Source organism: Mytilus californianus, unplaced genomic scaffold (assembly GCF_021869535.1).
Source record: "Mytilus californianus isolate M0D057914Y unplaced genomic scaffold, xbMytCali1.0.p SCAF_4, whole genome shotgun sequence".
Classification (NCBI taxonomy): domain Eukaryota; kingdom Metazoa; phylum Mollusca; class Bivalvia; order Mytilida; family Mytilidae; genus Mytilus; species Mytilus californianus.
In genome coordinates, this window is record NW_026262690.1 from 36197254 (window position 1) to 36214236 (window position 16983).

At 32.4% G+C, this 16983-nt stretch overlaps 1 protein-coding gene across 1 annotated transcript; it reads left to right on the plus strand.

The window, feature by feature from the left end:
- Positions 1-401: 401 nt before the first annotated feature.
- Positions 402-5245, plus strand: LOC127737967 (uncharacterized). The gene is made up of 3 exons (XM_052248932.1): positions 402-694; positions 3128-3316; positions 4427-5245. The coding sequence occupies exons 1-3, from the start codon at positions 415-417 to the stop codon at positions 5179-5181; spliced, it is 1224 nt and encodes a 407-aa protein (XP_052104892.1). The 5' UTR covers positions 402-414; the 3' UTR covers positions 5182-5245.
- The last annotated feature ends 11738 nt before the right edge of the window (positions 5246-16983 follow it).

Genomic DNA, 16983 nt, shown 5'->3' on the forward strand with positions numbered 1-16983 from the left:
TAACGTAATAGGCTACTGTCCTGGCAGATTTTTTTACCTTTAAAAATCGAAAAAAATATTAAATTCTAGATTTTTAGAATGAGTATTCCCTAAACTTTATAATCGTACAAAAATATTATGCCAGACAGTTGTTTTGGAGAAATTATTTCAATTATAAGTAAATTTTTCTCGGCAATTTCGGTCATTTTTTTCTTGAAAATTAACTGTCCTGGCAGATTTTTTTTAACTTATTAATTTTTTATTTTAAATATTTTTACAAATAATGTAAGTATATACCCTGTTCTTTATTTTACAATTGAAATTTTAACAATATGTTGGTAAAAACAAAAGTTACAGATGAAAACGTATCGAAAATAACTGTCCTTGTTTTATCTGTCCTGTTTTTAGACCTTCCCGAAAAATCCCACTTGGAAGATGGCTTGTTTTTTACACGAAGTTGCATTGCAGTTTCTTTTGAAAACGGATGACAGCGTTCCCTCAAGGAGATTTTCAAATGTTACCATAAAAGAATGCAATGCCAAGGGGAAAAGTCGTTTTTCAAACGCATATGTCAAATATGATTCGGGATTTGGCGTTCCACTGTTTTTATTTTGGCAAGATTCCATTTGCAAATTAATGGAAAGGAAAATAATAAAGGATGAAAACATAAGAGACGATAAAATTTTTGAGGATCTTATCAATTTTCTTGAAGATGGTAACTATTTGGACACTAACTGGGTTTTTACCTATAGGTTTTTTTTTGGGGGGGGGGGGGGGGGGGGGGGTTTCACTAAAAACCTAAAAACCAGAAACGCCGTATTTTCACTTTAGTACACATTTGTTTTCTGCATTTTGTGTTGCAGAACACTCATTTTTGTTCTGTCTTGTGCAAAATGATGTATTTTTAGTTCTTACCAGGCCAAGTTATTCATTTCCAAATCCCCTATCCCAACCCCCACCCCCCCAATTTACCTTTATTGGCTTTAAACATTATCTAAATTTGAAGGAGGTCAAGATTGATTTATTTACAATAGACTTAGAACTGTAAAAACATTCATATACATGACTAGGTGTTTGCCGAAGATAAATTTTCATTGGGGTATTTAGAGAACCTGAAAACATGCAGAAATTAAAAATTTTGGATTTCTACCATCATGACCATATGTCTACAGTAACTGTTTTTAAACAACTAAAATCGTATGGCTACTTAAATCGATAAAAGATACCAAAGAGACATTCAAAACTCACACACAATTACAACACTATGGCAAAAAAATGAAAAAAGATGAAAAGACGAACAAAAGTCTACCAAACAATACATGTACAAAACTACAATTTCAAAGGATAAACAACAAACACCCAAATATATAGTTATTACCAACTGGGGAATATCCCAGATGCTCTAGAAGGATAATAGATTCTGTTCCATATTTGACACCTGTAGTGTTCCTCATGGTAAATACAAATTTGGTGATTAGTCTCATTTAATAGTGATAACACAATCAAGGAAAAGAGGGCAGGATTGGGATTACAACAATAGGTACATATCCCTGGTCATCTGTGACACATATTTCATAATAGTCAATCAACTTGTGATTTGGCTTCTGTAAAACTTGGAAGGGATAACTGCAACTTTACCACTTTGAACCCTTGGTTCAATAGCCTCTTTGTAAGCAGTGACCCTCTATCAAGAAATATATACACTCCATATGTGCATGTAGGCACTGCTGGATTTCTGTTATCTGTACATAAAAAGCTTAAAGCCTAAAATCATCTTTGTAATACAAGTTTGTATATTTTTTGGAATTTTAGATTACAAAATATTCTTATGGGTAAATATTGATTTTCCCTTGCTCAAGCTTTACAGTCTCCTCCCCTTTAGGGACTTGACAGGAGCAACTGTATTTGACTCTGTGATTTACTTTTCAGCAAAGGCTCTATTTTTTCTTGTTAACTGTTTGTATGTGCTGAAACTAAATAGAATGTACAAGTAGATTACTTAATTACTTACTTATTAGGAGTTAAGATGTCAGAGTAGTAAACTTAATTAACAAAAAACACAATACTTATTTATAACTCTATTTTTATGTTATGTTTTCCACAATATTTTTTATTCAAGATGTGTCTGCATATTGGTAGATCCTGTCTTTCTGTTTCTCATTTCTCGTTTTTATATAGATTAGACCGTTGGTTTTTCCGTTTGAATGGTTTTACACTAGTAATTTTTTGGGGCCCTTTATAGCTTGCTGTTCGGTGTGAGCCAATGCTCTGTGTTGAAGGCCGTACCTTGACCTATAATGGTTTACTTTTATAAATTGTAACTTGGATGGAGAGTTGTCTCATTGGCACTCATACCACATCTTCCTATATCTATAAATTTATGTATTGCAGTTCCAAAATATTCTTATGGGTAAATATTGATTTTCCCTTGCTCAAGCTTTACAGTCTTCTCCCCTTAGGCCTTTGGGGACTTGACAGGAGCAACTGTATTTGACTCTGTGATTAACTTTTCAGCAAAGGCTCTATTGTTTCTTGTTAACTGTTTGTATGTGCTGAAACTAAATAGAATGTACAAGTAGATTACTTAATTACTTACTTATTAGGAGTTAAGATGTCAGAGTAGTAAACTTAATTAACAAAAAGCACAATACTTATTTATAACTCTATTTTTATGTTATGTTTCCACAATATTTTTTGTTCAAGATGTGTTGGCATATTGGTAGATCCTGTCTTTCTGTTCATTTAAATATAAGGCCAATCAAACAACAGAATAAGATGTCTAAGTGTCTCAGCCTGTATTTCTCGGATGTTACACTTCTTTTCATTTGTTTTTTTTTTTTTTCATTTTGAAGATAATTCCTTAAAATTAATTTCTGTATATATACAGGGAAGAACAAAAAAATTTCCTTCCTTAAATTTACAGATCTAACATTGTTGGGCTGTTGTTTAGACGAATTATATATATATATTTAATGGGAGGTAACTCTAGGGTTTCCATGTCTTATAGTCACAAAATCTCTTTAATCATAGGCTTATGATACATGTATCTGACATGAGTGTGCATCACTGTTATATTATGTGGTGTAAAACTAAATTTTTTAAGTCTGTTAATTCATATAATCACTGCAATAGAAAATTTATATTTCAGAGAATAACAGAAAACATCTTATGAAAGTCACTAGTGCAGGGTCAGAGTCTGAACTTCAGTCTATTTTGGCACATCATTTGTTCGCACCATTAGCATCATCCTCAAAATATTTAGTGGATGAATCTAAAGCATACTCTGAACAATGCCCAGCATGCAAGAAGAAATTAAACTTGGGTGACACTTCATTTGGTTAGTATATTTATTTGTCAGTAAAAAAGATTTCATATGTAACAAATTTTCACACACATGTATGCATGGACCATAGTTAGGATCATTAATGGAAAGGAGAGGTGAGATATACGTTAAGGAGGCAGCAATCCTATGACAGAAAAAACCATAGGACATCTATCATGTCCATAGGGCAACAATAGACATATATATGTCAATAGAATATGTTGTGTTCCAAATCGTCCAGAGTTGAAAAGTAATGTTGGCTGTCTTAAACTTGCAGTGAGGTCAGAGTTTTTTTTTTTGCTCCATGTTGAAGGCCTCACTGTGACTTTACTACTACTTGGTGGTGTTTAACGACCATGAGGGTCTCGCACGAGACTTTGAGATGAAAAATAGCAATAAAAGCACTATTCCTTTGCTTTTTGTGTGTTTTTTGCTGTACATGTACTGATTTCCTGTCATGTATGGATACCCATTTCCTTTGTTTTTCTTTGAAATATGACAAAAAACGATCTATAAAGATCTGCCATTGAATTGAAACCCAATTCTTCAAATAATGAAAAAAACATTAAAATATAACATAAGATAACTACTGATGAGGTCCAAGACTTTGGACAAGCACACATGAAAATGTGGTAGGGTAAATCTTTTTTTTGAAATCTCAATCATAGATTAACAAAACATACATACAAGAATATCCTAAAAACCAAGTACAGAAAGAGTAATCAACTCTAGGATAAGAGTAACAAAAACACAAAATAAATAACAAATTATACCATATCAAAGAATGCTCAAAGTGACTGAATAAGCAATCTCAAATACTTAACCTGCTGATATATATTTATGTCATTCTATTCTCCAATCAGTTGCTGTACTTTATTAAAGATGTTCCTTGGAACCCCTAAATCAAATGAAGTTAGACATTTGTTCATGATGGATGCCAGTTGAGTGATACTGTACAGATTCCTTGGAACCTCTAGCTAGAGATACTGCCTTTTCAATGTAACTTAGAAATGTCCTTTAAGACTATACCATTTAGACATACATGACAATTTGTGTGTCTACTTATATATTGAAAATGACTTTGATTAAATGATTGAAATAAGATTTTTCCTAATTGATTTTTAGGACATGCAGACTATTGGCACGGGCTTACTGATATTCTTATTGGTCGAAGTACTGTGAAAGTTGGAAAGGATTTGGAGGATGAAGAAAGTGTTGATGGCAGTATGGGTGAACCATCACATAAATATATGAGAAGAAATAATGGACAGAAGTTTGGATCATCAAGAGATACAGTAGATTCAGATGGAGATTCAGATTGCAGTTCTGTATCAGTACATTTGAATGAACAAAGGGATCATTTACCACAAATATTTTCTCAAACTATAACAAATGCATTTTTTGAATCATCAAAATGCTCACAAATGTCAGATTTGTTTATCCCATCCTTTTTTGCAACACCAGATGTTGTTAGTATTCATATGTATAATTGTGAGACAGATAGGTTGTACACATCTGAAAATATGAAAATTTGGTCTGGTGATAATTATAATATTGGCACAATAGTTTGTATTTGGTTAGCGCTGCACTTTGAGAGATTTCAGAACAAAGTTCCTGAAGAAGAATTCACCATGAGAAATGTTCCGAAAGCAAATTTCAAGACTTTTGTTGGGGATCTGTTGCCCATTTATGAGAAAAATTTGACAAAACCCTTGAAGAATTCAAAAGAAAGAAATTCATCTGATATTAACTTTGACATGAAATTTTTATTGATTGTATCAGAATATTCAAAACAAATGTCAGAAAAATTGCAAAGGATTCAAACTATGTATGAAAAGAAGCTACAAGAGTCTGATGATTCTAAAGAAATTCCTTTTTGAGATGATGATACATGTTGAAAGCTGCAACCTAAATATGACAAAATACAGATTTTTTTTATGTAAATATTTTGCATAGTTTACATCTAACTCTGCCAAGTCATCCCCATTTATTAGGCCACCGCACCCATCATTAATCATGAATGACTGTTGAACCCATTATTTGAATTTTCTACTATCAGGTGATACCAACTTTTATTAGTAAAATGTAAAATTCCTATAAAATTAATTCTGTGAGTTTTAAGGTAGTTGGAATTATTGAAATCACTTTGATTTGTAAAGTAAAACACTTGGTAAGTTGGAACCTACATCAACCTGAAACATCATTAGTGTATCTCGCCATCCAACATACATGTCGACAGTTAAAACCAATAGGAAATGGAGGAGGGGGCGGGGGGACTGGCAAAATTGTAATCTTTTATGGCCATTTAGCTGAACTTTAATTAGGTTTTGTGTAATTAGAAGTAATGGTCCTTGGACTTTATAGAATTTTTTTGTTCTAGATTTTCTCCTTATGAAAATAAGAGGATGTGGTATGATTGTTAATGAGAGAACTATCCATCAGAGTCCAAATAGATGTAAGCAATTATAGGTCATCGTAGCGTCTTCAACAATGATCAAAACCTATACTTAGTAGAAAGCTATAAAAGGCCATGTATTGCATACATTGAGCAGATATTTGATATATCTTTGTAAAATGAGTAGTTATAGATAAGAAGTTTCATTATGGTGAACCTATTTTTGACCTAGTTATGATTAGGCCTCCTTGCTGATATTAAGGGTGATATTTTATATTATCGTCCTTCCCATATCACCCAGGTCAGTTGCTCCGTAATTCTTGTATCACAATTTAGAGATGTGAGCAGAACTTATCAGCAACATCGCAGTGTCTGAGGAGAAGTTATCATCAACGTTACAATATCTTCAGAGGAGACATCAAGCTTACTTATGTCAAGCGTAAAACTGTCTAAGGAAGTGGAAAATAATACACGAAATAGCCTGATAAACAAATACTCGAGTATTCTACATATTTTTATACGACCGCAAAAACATTTTGTGGTCGTATATTGGTATGACGTTGGCGTCGTCGTCGTCCGAAGACACATTGGTTTTCGCACTCTAACTTTAGTTTAAGTGAATGGATCTTTTTGAAATTTTACCATAAGGTTAAATACCACAAAAGGAAGGTTGGGATTGATTTTGGGGGTTATGGTACCAACAGTTAAGGAATTAGGGGCCAAAAAGGGGCCAAAAATAAGCATTTTCTAGTTTCCAGACAATAACTGTGGAACGGTGTATGGATCTCTCTGAAATTATACTACAAGTTTCCATACCACAAAGGGATGGTTAGGATTTGCTTTGGGGGGTTATGGCTCAAACTGTTTAGGAATTAGGGGCAAAAAAGGGGGAAAAACAAGGTTGTCCTGGTTAATGGACAAATACTTTAGTACAAAACATAATTTAAAGCAGTGTAATGGAGATAAATCAAATACATCATTGAAATTATCCCCCTAACCCTGCTTTTAAATTATGTATAAAGTAATGGTTAATGAACAATAAAGATAATTCAAAACAGTGTAAGGGAGGTAATCCAAATACAACGTTTTGGTTACTTCCCTTACACTGCTTTTAAATTATGTTTAAAGAAATGCATATTTATAAAGGAAGACCAGTAAAAATATCTGCAAATGTTGCATCATTTTTTTTTTATAAAAAAATCCATATGAAAGATTTGACACTATATTTTTAATTCTATTATAAAATAGATTAAGTTAGCACTATGGTAAATTTAAATGGGTAATTATGGTTGCCAACTCCATTGGAAATTTGAATTTAGATTATCACCATATCTTGAGGGAAAGAATTTTTTAGGGGAAAAAAGGGGGGGGATAAAAAGAAATTGTGGGGGGTCAATTTTTTCTCATTTCAGATTTCAGAAATTAAAAAGAATTATTCTTCAAATATTATTTTTTTTTCAAATTTCAAATATTGAAAAATTTCAAGAAGTAATCTTTAATTGCACAGTATGGCACATTAGATTTGTTAAATCTTTGAACACATTTATTTATTTGTTATGCCGAATCTAACAGTGTATTTAGATTTTTAATTTTGGGTCCAGTTTTCAAAATAGTCTACATTAAGGTCCAAAGGGTCCAAAATTAAACTTTGTTTGATTTTAGCAAAAATTGAATATATGAGGTTCTTTGATATGCTGAATCTAAACATGTATTTAGATTTTTGATTTTTGGCCCAGTTTTCAAGTTGGTCCAAATTGGGGTCCAAAATTAAACTTTGTTTGATTTCAACAAAAATTGAATATATGGGGTTCTTTAATATGCTGAATCTAACCATGTATTTAGATTTTTAATTTGTGGACCCTGTTATCAAATTGGTTCATATTGAGGTCAAAAGGGTCCAAAATTAAACTTTGTTTGATTTCATCTAAAATTGAATTATTGGGGCTCTTTGATATTCCAAATCTAACCGTGTATTTAGATTTTTAATCATGGGTCCTGTTTTTTAAATTGGTCTACATTAAGGTCCAAAGGGTCCAAAATTAAACTTAGTTTGATTTTAACAAAAATTGAATTCTTGGGGTTCTTTGATATGCTGAATCTAAACATGTGTTTAGATTTTTGATTATGGGCCCAGTTTTCAAGTTGGTCCAAGATAGGGTCCAGTATTTAAACTTTGTTTGATTTCAACAAAAATTGAATATATGGGGTTCTTTGATATGCTGAATCTAAACATGTATTTAGATTTTTGATTATGGGCCCAGTTTTCAAGTTGGTCCAAATTGGGGTCCAAAATTAAACTTTGTTTGATTTCAACAAAAATTGAATATATGGGGTTCTTTGATATGCTGAATCTAACCATGTATTTAGATTTTTTATTTGTAGGCCCTGCTATCAAATTGGTTCATATTGAGGTCAAAAGGGTCCAAAATTAAACTTTGTTTGATTTCATCAAAAATTGAATTATTGGGGTTCTTTGATATGCCAAATCTAACCGTGTTTTTAGATGTTTAATTTGGGTCCCGTTTTTTAAATTGGTCTTCATTGAGGTCCAAAGGGTCCAAAATTAAACTTAGTTTGATTTTAACAAAAATTGAATTCTTGGGGTTCTTTGATATGCTGAATCTAAACATGTGTTTAGATTTTTGATTATGGGCCCAGTTTTCAAGTTGGTCCAAGTTGGGGTCCAAAATTAAACTTTTTTTGATTTCAACAAAAATTGAATATATGGGGTTCTTTGATATGCTGAATCTAACCATGAATTTAGATTTTTTATACCCCGTTTATTATTATGATATATATACCATTGTCCGTCTGTCCGTCCGTCTGTCCGTCCGTCCGTTGTCAACATGTCGGACATTAACTCAAAAACACTTTATCCAATTTGCATAAAACTTTGGTGAATTGTTTATATCTATTGACCTAAGCTCCCTTTCGTTTTTTATATATTTAAGATTTTACGTTTCCGAGTTATGGGGTTTTATTCATTAAAAAAAGGGGGATTTTCCAGTTTCTGGACAATAACTCAAGAATGCTTTCACCAACTTGCAAGAAATTATGGTGAATTGTTTATATCTATTGACATGAGCTCCCTTTCGATTTTTATATATTTCAGATTTTACGTTTCCAAGTTACAGGGTTTTATTCATTAAAAAAGGGGGATTTTCCAGTTTTCGGACAAAAAATCAAAAATGCTTTCAGCAGTTCTTATGAAACTTTGGTGAATTGTTTATATCTATTGATGTAAGCTCTGTTTAGAATTTTATAAATTTTACATATTACATTTCTGAGTTATGGGGTTTTATTCATTAAAAAAGGGGGGATTTTCCAGTTTTCGGACAATAACTCAAAAATGCTGTCAGCAATTCTCATGAAACTTTAGTGAATTGTTTATATCTATTGATGTAAGCTCCCTTTACATTTTCATAAATTTCTAATATGACATTGAGAATTAATTGAACTTTAATTGTTTATAGTCTGACAACAGATTTACTAAGTATTGCGCAACAGCACAGTGTATTGCACAACAACAAGAAATCTTTAATTGAATATAAATTCGATTCATATAACCAATTTCAAGTTCTTTGACTACATTTATTCAGAAACCTATAATATGTCAAATATTTAATACAATCCAAATTCAGACCTGTATCAAGCTTGAATTTTGTGTCCATTTTAGCCCCAACTGTTCAGGGTTGGACCTCTGCGGGCGTATCCAGCTGCGCACAGCGAAGCAGTTTATTGAAACATGTATAGAAACTTGATAATGAATACTTATATACAACTATGTTGCCGCTAATTTATGCAGTTTGTTTTACTCTATTTCTAATAGAGGACTAGACTTTAGAAAACAAACCATTTCCTGTAGATATACTACATGTACTTTGTTTTTCAAACTTAAATAATGAAGTTTAATTGATTCAAAAGATTGTCATTATCAGGAACACTATCAAAAAGAGTATTGCTTAGATATGAAAACTTCTATCATAATGCATACAGCTTATAATTAATTTGTTCTTGACATTGTTTCAATGGTTATTAAACTATTATTATTGTGTGTTCTAAATAGAAAATGTAGAATTATTTCTTCCAGGATTGAAAAATGGGTAAAAAATGTGGAAAATTTGTTAAGATAGGGTGATAACATTAGTTGTGTGAGCTTTTGCCATCCCTTTGCATCTCTCATCTTTCTGTCTGTCCAACGTCCTGTGTAATCTTTTTCAAAGATTTTCTCCTCTGCAACCACTGGACCAATTTCGACCAAACTTGGGCTGAATAATCCTGAGAGTATCTAGTATTGGGTGAAATGCATTTTTTGGCTTATATCTCAAAAATTAAAGCTGTTACAACAAAATTGCCTGGGTAAATATTTAAGCATGTTAAGATTTATCTGCCACATCGGACAACCATATTTGGAGTTATTGCTCCTGAAATAATTAGTATTACAAAATTTCTGTTATTGGTTATTATCTTTAAATTATTATAGGTAAAGAGAAATTTTAAGCAGCAAAAATGTTCAGTGAATTAAGATCTACAAAATTTGTAGTACAAATAAGGCAACTAATCGAAAAATAGGAGTTATTGCGCTCAAAAGACAATTTTTATTAAATTTTCAAATTTTTGCAGAAGCTGTGATAGATAGAGAGAAACTTATGTGGCAAAAATGTTCAGCAAAGAAAGATCTACGAATAAGTTAACATACTCAAAATTGTCAGTTGATTCTTTATAGTTGTTGGTTTCCGGACAATAACTTTAGTTTAAGTGAATGGATCTCTATGAATTTTTACCAGAAGGTTCAATACCACAAAAGGAAGGTTGGGATTGATTTTGGGGGTGATGGTACCAACAGTTTAGGAATTAGGAGCCAAAAACAAGCATTTTTGTAGTTTCCGGACAATAATTTGTGTGTAAGTGTATGGATCTCTCTGAAATTGTACCACAAGGTTCCATATCACAAAGGGAAGGCTGGGATTTAGTTTGGGGTTAATTGCCCCAAACGTTCAGGAATTAGGGGCAAAAAAGGGGCCAAAAACAAGCATTTTTCTAATTTCAATACATTGTATCATAGATCAAATTTATTTGTTCAATGTATGTTCACTGGTGTTAATATGTCTTTTGATTGAGTTAAGCCATTTCAATTGATATCTTATAGTGTGTCTTTCTATGTTGTGATGTTACACTATTGTTTCAGATAAGGGTGAAGGTTTGGTACCATTAAAACGTTTAAACCCACTGCAATTGTTTGCACCTGTCCTAAGTCAGGAATCTGATGTTCAGTAGTTGTCGTTTGTTGATGTGGTTCATAAGTGTTTCTCGTTTCTCGTTTTTTATATAAATTAGACCGTTGGTTTATCTGTTTGAATGGTTTTACACTAGTAATTTTTGGGGCCCTTTATAGCTTGCTGTTCGGTGTGAGCCAAGTCTCTGTGTTGAAGAACGTACTTTGACCTATAATAGTTTACATTTTATAAATTTTGACTTGGATGGAGAGTTGTCTCATTGGCACTCATACCACATCTTCTTATATCTAATAACTTGTGTTTAAGTGTATGAATATCTCTAAAATTGTACTACAAGGTTCCATACCATAAAGGGAAGGCTGGGATTGAGTTTTGGGGTAATTACTCCAAAAGGGGGGTGGGGGGTTCAAAAAGTTGGGGGGATTTTTTTTTCCAATTTTTTGGAGGGGTTAGTTTTTTTTTCTTCAAAATTTTTTGTATTGCGCAATAGCACAGAATTGTACAATAGCACAGTATTGGGCAAAAGCAAGAAATCTTCAATTGCACAGTATTGCGCAATAGCACAGTATTGCACAATAGCACAGTATTGCGCAATAGCAAGAAATCTTCAATTGCACAGTATTGTGCAATAGCATAGTATTGTGCAATATCACAGTATTACGCAATAGCAAGAAATCTTCAATTGCACAGTATTGCGTAATAGCAAGAAATCTTCAATTGCACAGTATTGCGCAATAGCAAAAAAATCTTCTATTGCACAACACAGTATTGCGCAATAGCAAGAAATCTTCGATTGCACAGTATTGCACAATAGCAAGAAATCTTTAATTGCACAGTATTGCGCAATAGCAAGAAATCTTCAATTGAAAACAAATACAAATGTTTTAACCAATTACGATGGGATTAATTAAGTCTTTAATTTTTGGGGGTTCTAACCTTGTATAATTTTTTTGGATATTGGGCCCCATTTTTAAATTGGTCTACATTGAGGTCAAAAGGGTCCAACATTAAACTTTGTTTGATTTCATCAAAAACTGAATTATTGCGGCTGTATGATTTGCTGAATCTTATTGTGCATTTAGATTTTTATTTTGGGCCCTGTTTTCAAATTAGTTCATATTAAGGTTTGAAGGGTCCATTCTTGCAAAATTAAACTTTGTTTGATTTCAACTAAAATCAAATTATTGGTGTTTTTTTATAGGCACTGGCTACCGTTACATGGAAATGTAACAATAATAAAATAATTATTGTTACATTGTAGACTAATTGCCGGAATACAGGGTTGGATGAGAAACCGATTATTTACGAATGTAACAATAATATTTGTGTCTACGGTTACAAATTTATAGTTTAGTTATAGTTTTGTTGCTTTGTTATTCAATATGTACAAGATAATATTAGTAATAATGATAATATTAATAATATTATTCAATAGTGTTGAAATAGTTTGAAATATTAATTGTTTTGATGTTCTTAAAGATACTACTTTATGTATGTGTATGTAACAACGTATTAGATTTTACCGAGAGAAATTTATGTATTACTGAAAAATTATTACACCAGGGTTTTCGATATCATAAACTAGTCAAAACATTTGACTAAATTTTATCATCGGTATAAGGACATCATTCGTAAATATAACTCAACATGCAGACATCTTATACGTTCGGGTATTTCACATCCAATCTTTTATGGTAATATTCTTTACAAAGCACAAAAATGTCAGTATTCACCTCAAAAGCTAACAAAACCTTTAAACAGACTTATTAAGAAGGGATATAGTTACGATACTGTTGTCAGGTCATTAAAGATTTTGGCTTTAATATTGATTCACTTATAGGGTCTTTGCATCGGATTTAAACATATTTATTCTAAAACCAGTTGTTGGCATGACACGGGTTATGTTCTTCTCATATATTTTATGATGGTATAATACTAAACCCCTAACAGGAGGGATTGTGCCTGATATTCATACGATGAAGACATAATCTTTCAATCAGTTTGATTGGGGTCTGGAGCTGGCGTGTCAGTAACTGCTAGTAGTCTGTTGTTATTTATGTATTATTGTCATTTTGTTTATTTTCTTTTGTTTCCTACTTTGACATCGGACTCGGACTTCTCTTAAACTGAGTTTTACTGTGCGTACTGTTGTGCGTTTGTTTTTTCTACATTGGCTAGAGGTATAGGGGGAGGGTTGAGATCTCAAAAAACATGTTTAACCCCGCCGCATTTTTGCGCCTGTCCCAAATCAGGAGCCTCTGGCCTTTGTTAGTCTTGTATCATTTTTAATTTTAGTTTCTTGTGTATAATTTGGGGTTTAGTATGACGTCCATTATCACTGAACTAGTATACATATTTGTTTAGGGGCCAGCTGAAGGACGCCTCCGGGTGCGGGAGTTTCTCGCTGCATTGAAGACCCATTGGTGGCCTTCGGCTGTTGTCTGCTCTATGGTCGGGTTGTTGTCTCTTTGACACATTCCCCATTTCCATTCTCAATTTTACTACAGTTTATTAGTGCCAAAAATACAGTTCAATGGTTCGTTCTTAAGAACTTGGGCTGAAAAAAATTGTTCACTTCTATGTATTTAACTGCACACCTACCCTTGATTTATTACTGTCTATATACTATGAACAATGGATGAAGTGATTCCCATTACCAAATTTGTTTTAGATGAAAAATTTAAAACTTGTGATGCGTTTGAATCGAAACTAAATCATATCAAGACTCAAATTTTAGTTATAAAACGCAGTAAATTGATACATCAAAAGCAAAGTTTGCCAACAGTGAACTAAAATACTGTGAACTGTAAATATCAAATAAAAGTTTTAAGTTTTATTTTAATACATATTACTTGTCCCATAGTAAATTGCAGTGCATTAATGTAACAATAACGCAATGTAACCGTAGACATAAATATTATTGTTACATTCGTAATTAATCGGTTCCTTACCCAACCCTGCATTCCGGCAATTAGTCTCCAATGTAACAATAATTTTTATATTATTGTTTCATTTCCATGTAACCGTAGCCAGTGCCTTTTTTATATGCTGAATCTAACCATGTTGTTAAATTTTGGATATCAGACCATTCTAGGTAAATTAAATGTCCCATTTCAAATTTTTAAGATCTTTGACCACATTTATTTTGTGTCAGAAACCTATATTATGTCAATTATTTGATCACAATCCAAATTCAGACAGTAAGAAGCTTGAGTATTGTGTCCAAACTTGCCCCAACTGTTCAGGGTTCGACCTCTGCGGTCGTATCAGGCTGTGCTCAGCGAAGCATTTTATTACCCAAAGTTTTTGTTTTTTTGCAGAAATTATGATACATACAGATATTAATAAACCTTTAATGGCAAAGACAAAAAAGGTCAATCGACCTCTTATAGGGGTTATTGTCCTTGTTTGGCAGTTTCTTGTCATTATTTAAACAATTACAGGAGCAAGGTAAAAATTGCAATTGCAAAATATAAGCCGTTGCTTTCTGTAATCATGAAAATTATAGAAGTAAGGTAAAAAGTGTAAATTGCAAAAAAGGTTCAGCACGACAAGATGTCTCTACCATGAAAATTGGAGAAAAATCTGTTGATCTGTTTTGGAGTTGTTGTCCTTGAAATGATATTTTTTGTCTTTTTTTGCTGTTACCGTGAACTATTATATAGGAGCTAGGTTAAAAGAGTAAATTGCAAAAATGATCAGCATGACACGATATTGATATTAATCCTAAAAATTTTAGAAAAATCTGTCAACCTGTTTTTATACGACCGCAAAAAAAATTTGCGATCGTATATTGGTATGACGTTGGCATCGTCGTCGTCGTCGTCGTCGTCCGGCGTCGTCGTCGTCCGAAGACACATTGGTTTTCGCACTCTAACTTTAGTTTAAGTGAATGGATCTCTATGAAATTTTACCATAAGGTTCAATACCACAAAAGGCAGATGGGGATTGATTTTGGGGGTTATGGTACCAACAGTTAAGGAATTAGGGGCCAAAAATAAGCATTTTTGTAACTTCCAGACATAACTTGTGTGTTAGTGTATGGATCTCACTGACATTGTACCACAAGGTTCCATATCACAAAGGGAATGCTGGGATTGATTTTGGGGGTAATTGCCATAAAATTTTAGGAATTAGGGGCCAAAAAAGGGACAAAAAACAAGCATTTTTATATGGACAAATACTTTAGTACAAAACATAATTTAAAGCAGTGTAAGGGAGATAAATCAAATACATCATTTGAATTACCTCCCTTACACTGCTTTTAAATTATGTATAAAGTAATAGTTAATGAACAATTAAGACAATTTAAAACAGTGGAAGGGAGGTAATCCAATACAACGTTTTGATTACTTCCCTTACACTGCTTTTAAATTATGTTTGAAGAAATGCATATTTATAAAGGAAGACCAGTAAAAATATCGGCAAATGTTGCATCTTTTTTTTTTTTTTTTACAAAAAAATCAATATGAAAGATTTGACACGTTATTTTAAATTCTATTATAAAATAGATTAAGTTAGCACTATGGTAAATTTAAATGGGTAATTATGGTTGCAAATTCCATTGGAAATTTGAATTGAGATTATGACCATATCTTGAGGGAAAGAATTTTTTGGGGGAAAAAGGGGGGGGGGGGGTTAAAAAGAAATTGTGGGGGGTCAATTTTTTCTCATTTCAGATTTCAGAAATTAAAAAGAATTATTCTTCAAATATTATTTTTTTTTCAAATTTCAAATATTGAAGAATTTCAAGAAGTAATCTTTAATTGCACAGTATGGCGCATTAGATTTGTAAAATCTTTGACCACATTTTTTTATTTGTTATGCCAAATCTGACCGTGTATTTGGATTTTTAATTTTGGGTCCAGTTTTCAAATTGGTCTACATTAAGGTCCAAAGGGTCCAAAATTAAACTTTGTTTGATTTTAACAAATATGAATATATGGGGTTCTTTGATATGCTGAATCTAAACATGTATTTAGATTTTTGATTTCGGGCCCAGTTTTCAAGTTGGTCCAAATTGGGGTCCAAAATTAAACTTTGTTTGATTTCAACAAAAATTGAATATATGGGGTTCTTTGATATGCTGAATCTAACTATGTATTTAGATTTTTTATTTGTGGGCCTCGCTATCAAATTGGTTCATATTGAGGTCAAAAGGGTCCAAAATTAAACTTTTGTTTTATTTCATCAAAAATTGAATTATTGGGGTTCTTTGATATGCCAAATCTAACCGTGTATTTAGATTTTTAATTTTGGGTCCGGTTTTTTAAATTGGTCTACATTAAGGTCCAAAGGGTCCAAAATTAAACTTAGTTTGACTTTAACAAAAATTGAATTCTTGGGGTTCTTTCATATGCTGAATCTAAACATGTGTTTAGATTTTTGATTATGGGCCCAGTTTTCAAGTTGGTCCAAGTTGGGGTCCAAAATTAAACTTTGTTTGATTTCAACAAAAATTGAATATATGGGGTTCTTTGATATGCTGAATCTAACCATGTATTTTGATTTTTAGGCCCCGTTATCAAATTGGTCCACATTGAGGTCAAAAGGGTCCAAAATTAAACTTTGTTTGATTTCATCAAAAATTGAATTCTTTGGATTCTTTGATATGCTGAATCTAGCCATGTATTTAGATTTTGGATATTGGACCATAATAGGAAAATTAAAAAAATTTAAGTTCTTAGACCACATTCATTCTGTGTCAGAAACCTATGCTGTGTCAAATATTTAATCACAATCCAAATTCAGAGCTGTATCAAACTTGAATGTTGTGTCCATACTTGCCCCAACTGTTCAGGGTTTGACCTCTGCGGTCGTATCAAGCTGCGCCCAGCGGAGCATTTTATTGAGTTATTGTCCTTGAAATATAAATTTTTACATAGCGATGACCGTGAGGGCATTCCGATGTATTGCTATCGCCTAGATCTCCATTACCTAACTTTCGTTTTGGGTTTGTAACCGATCTATTAACATGATAAATACGCAGACATTAATGAGTACAAAAGTAACATTCCTTATCGTTTGTTATAAATACATCTCTTCAATGA

Bases quoted from the DNA above. Each gene is read 5' to 3' on its own strand.
- LOC127737967 (XM_052248932.1), top strand. From the start codon at position 415: ATGGCTTGTTTTTTACACGAAGTTGCATTGCAGTTTCTTTTGAAAACG. The intron at 695-3,127 runs GTAACTATTTGG...TTTATATTTCAG, and splicing joins TATCAATTTTCTTGAAGATG to AGAATAACAGAAAACATCTT. The intron at 3,317-4,426 runs GTTAGTATATTT...ATTGATTTTTAG, and splicing joins CTTGGGTGACACTTCATTTG to GACATGCAGACTATTGGCAC.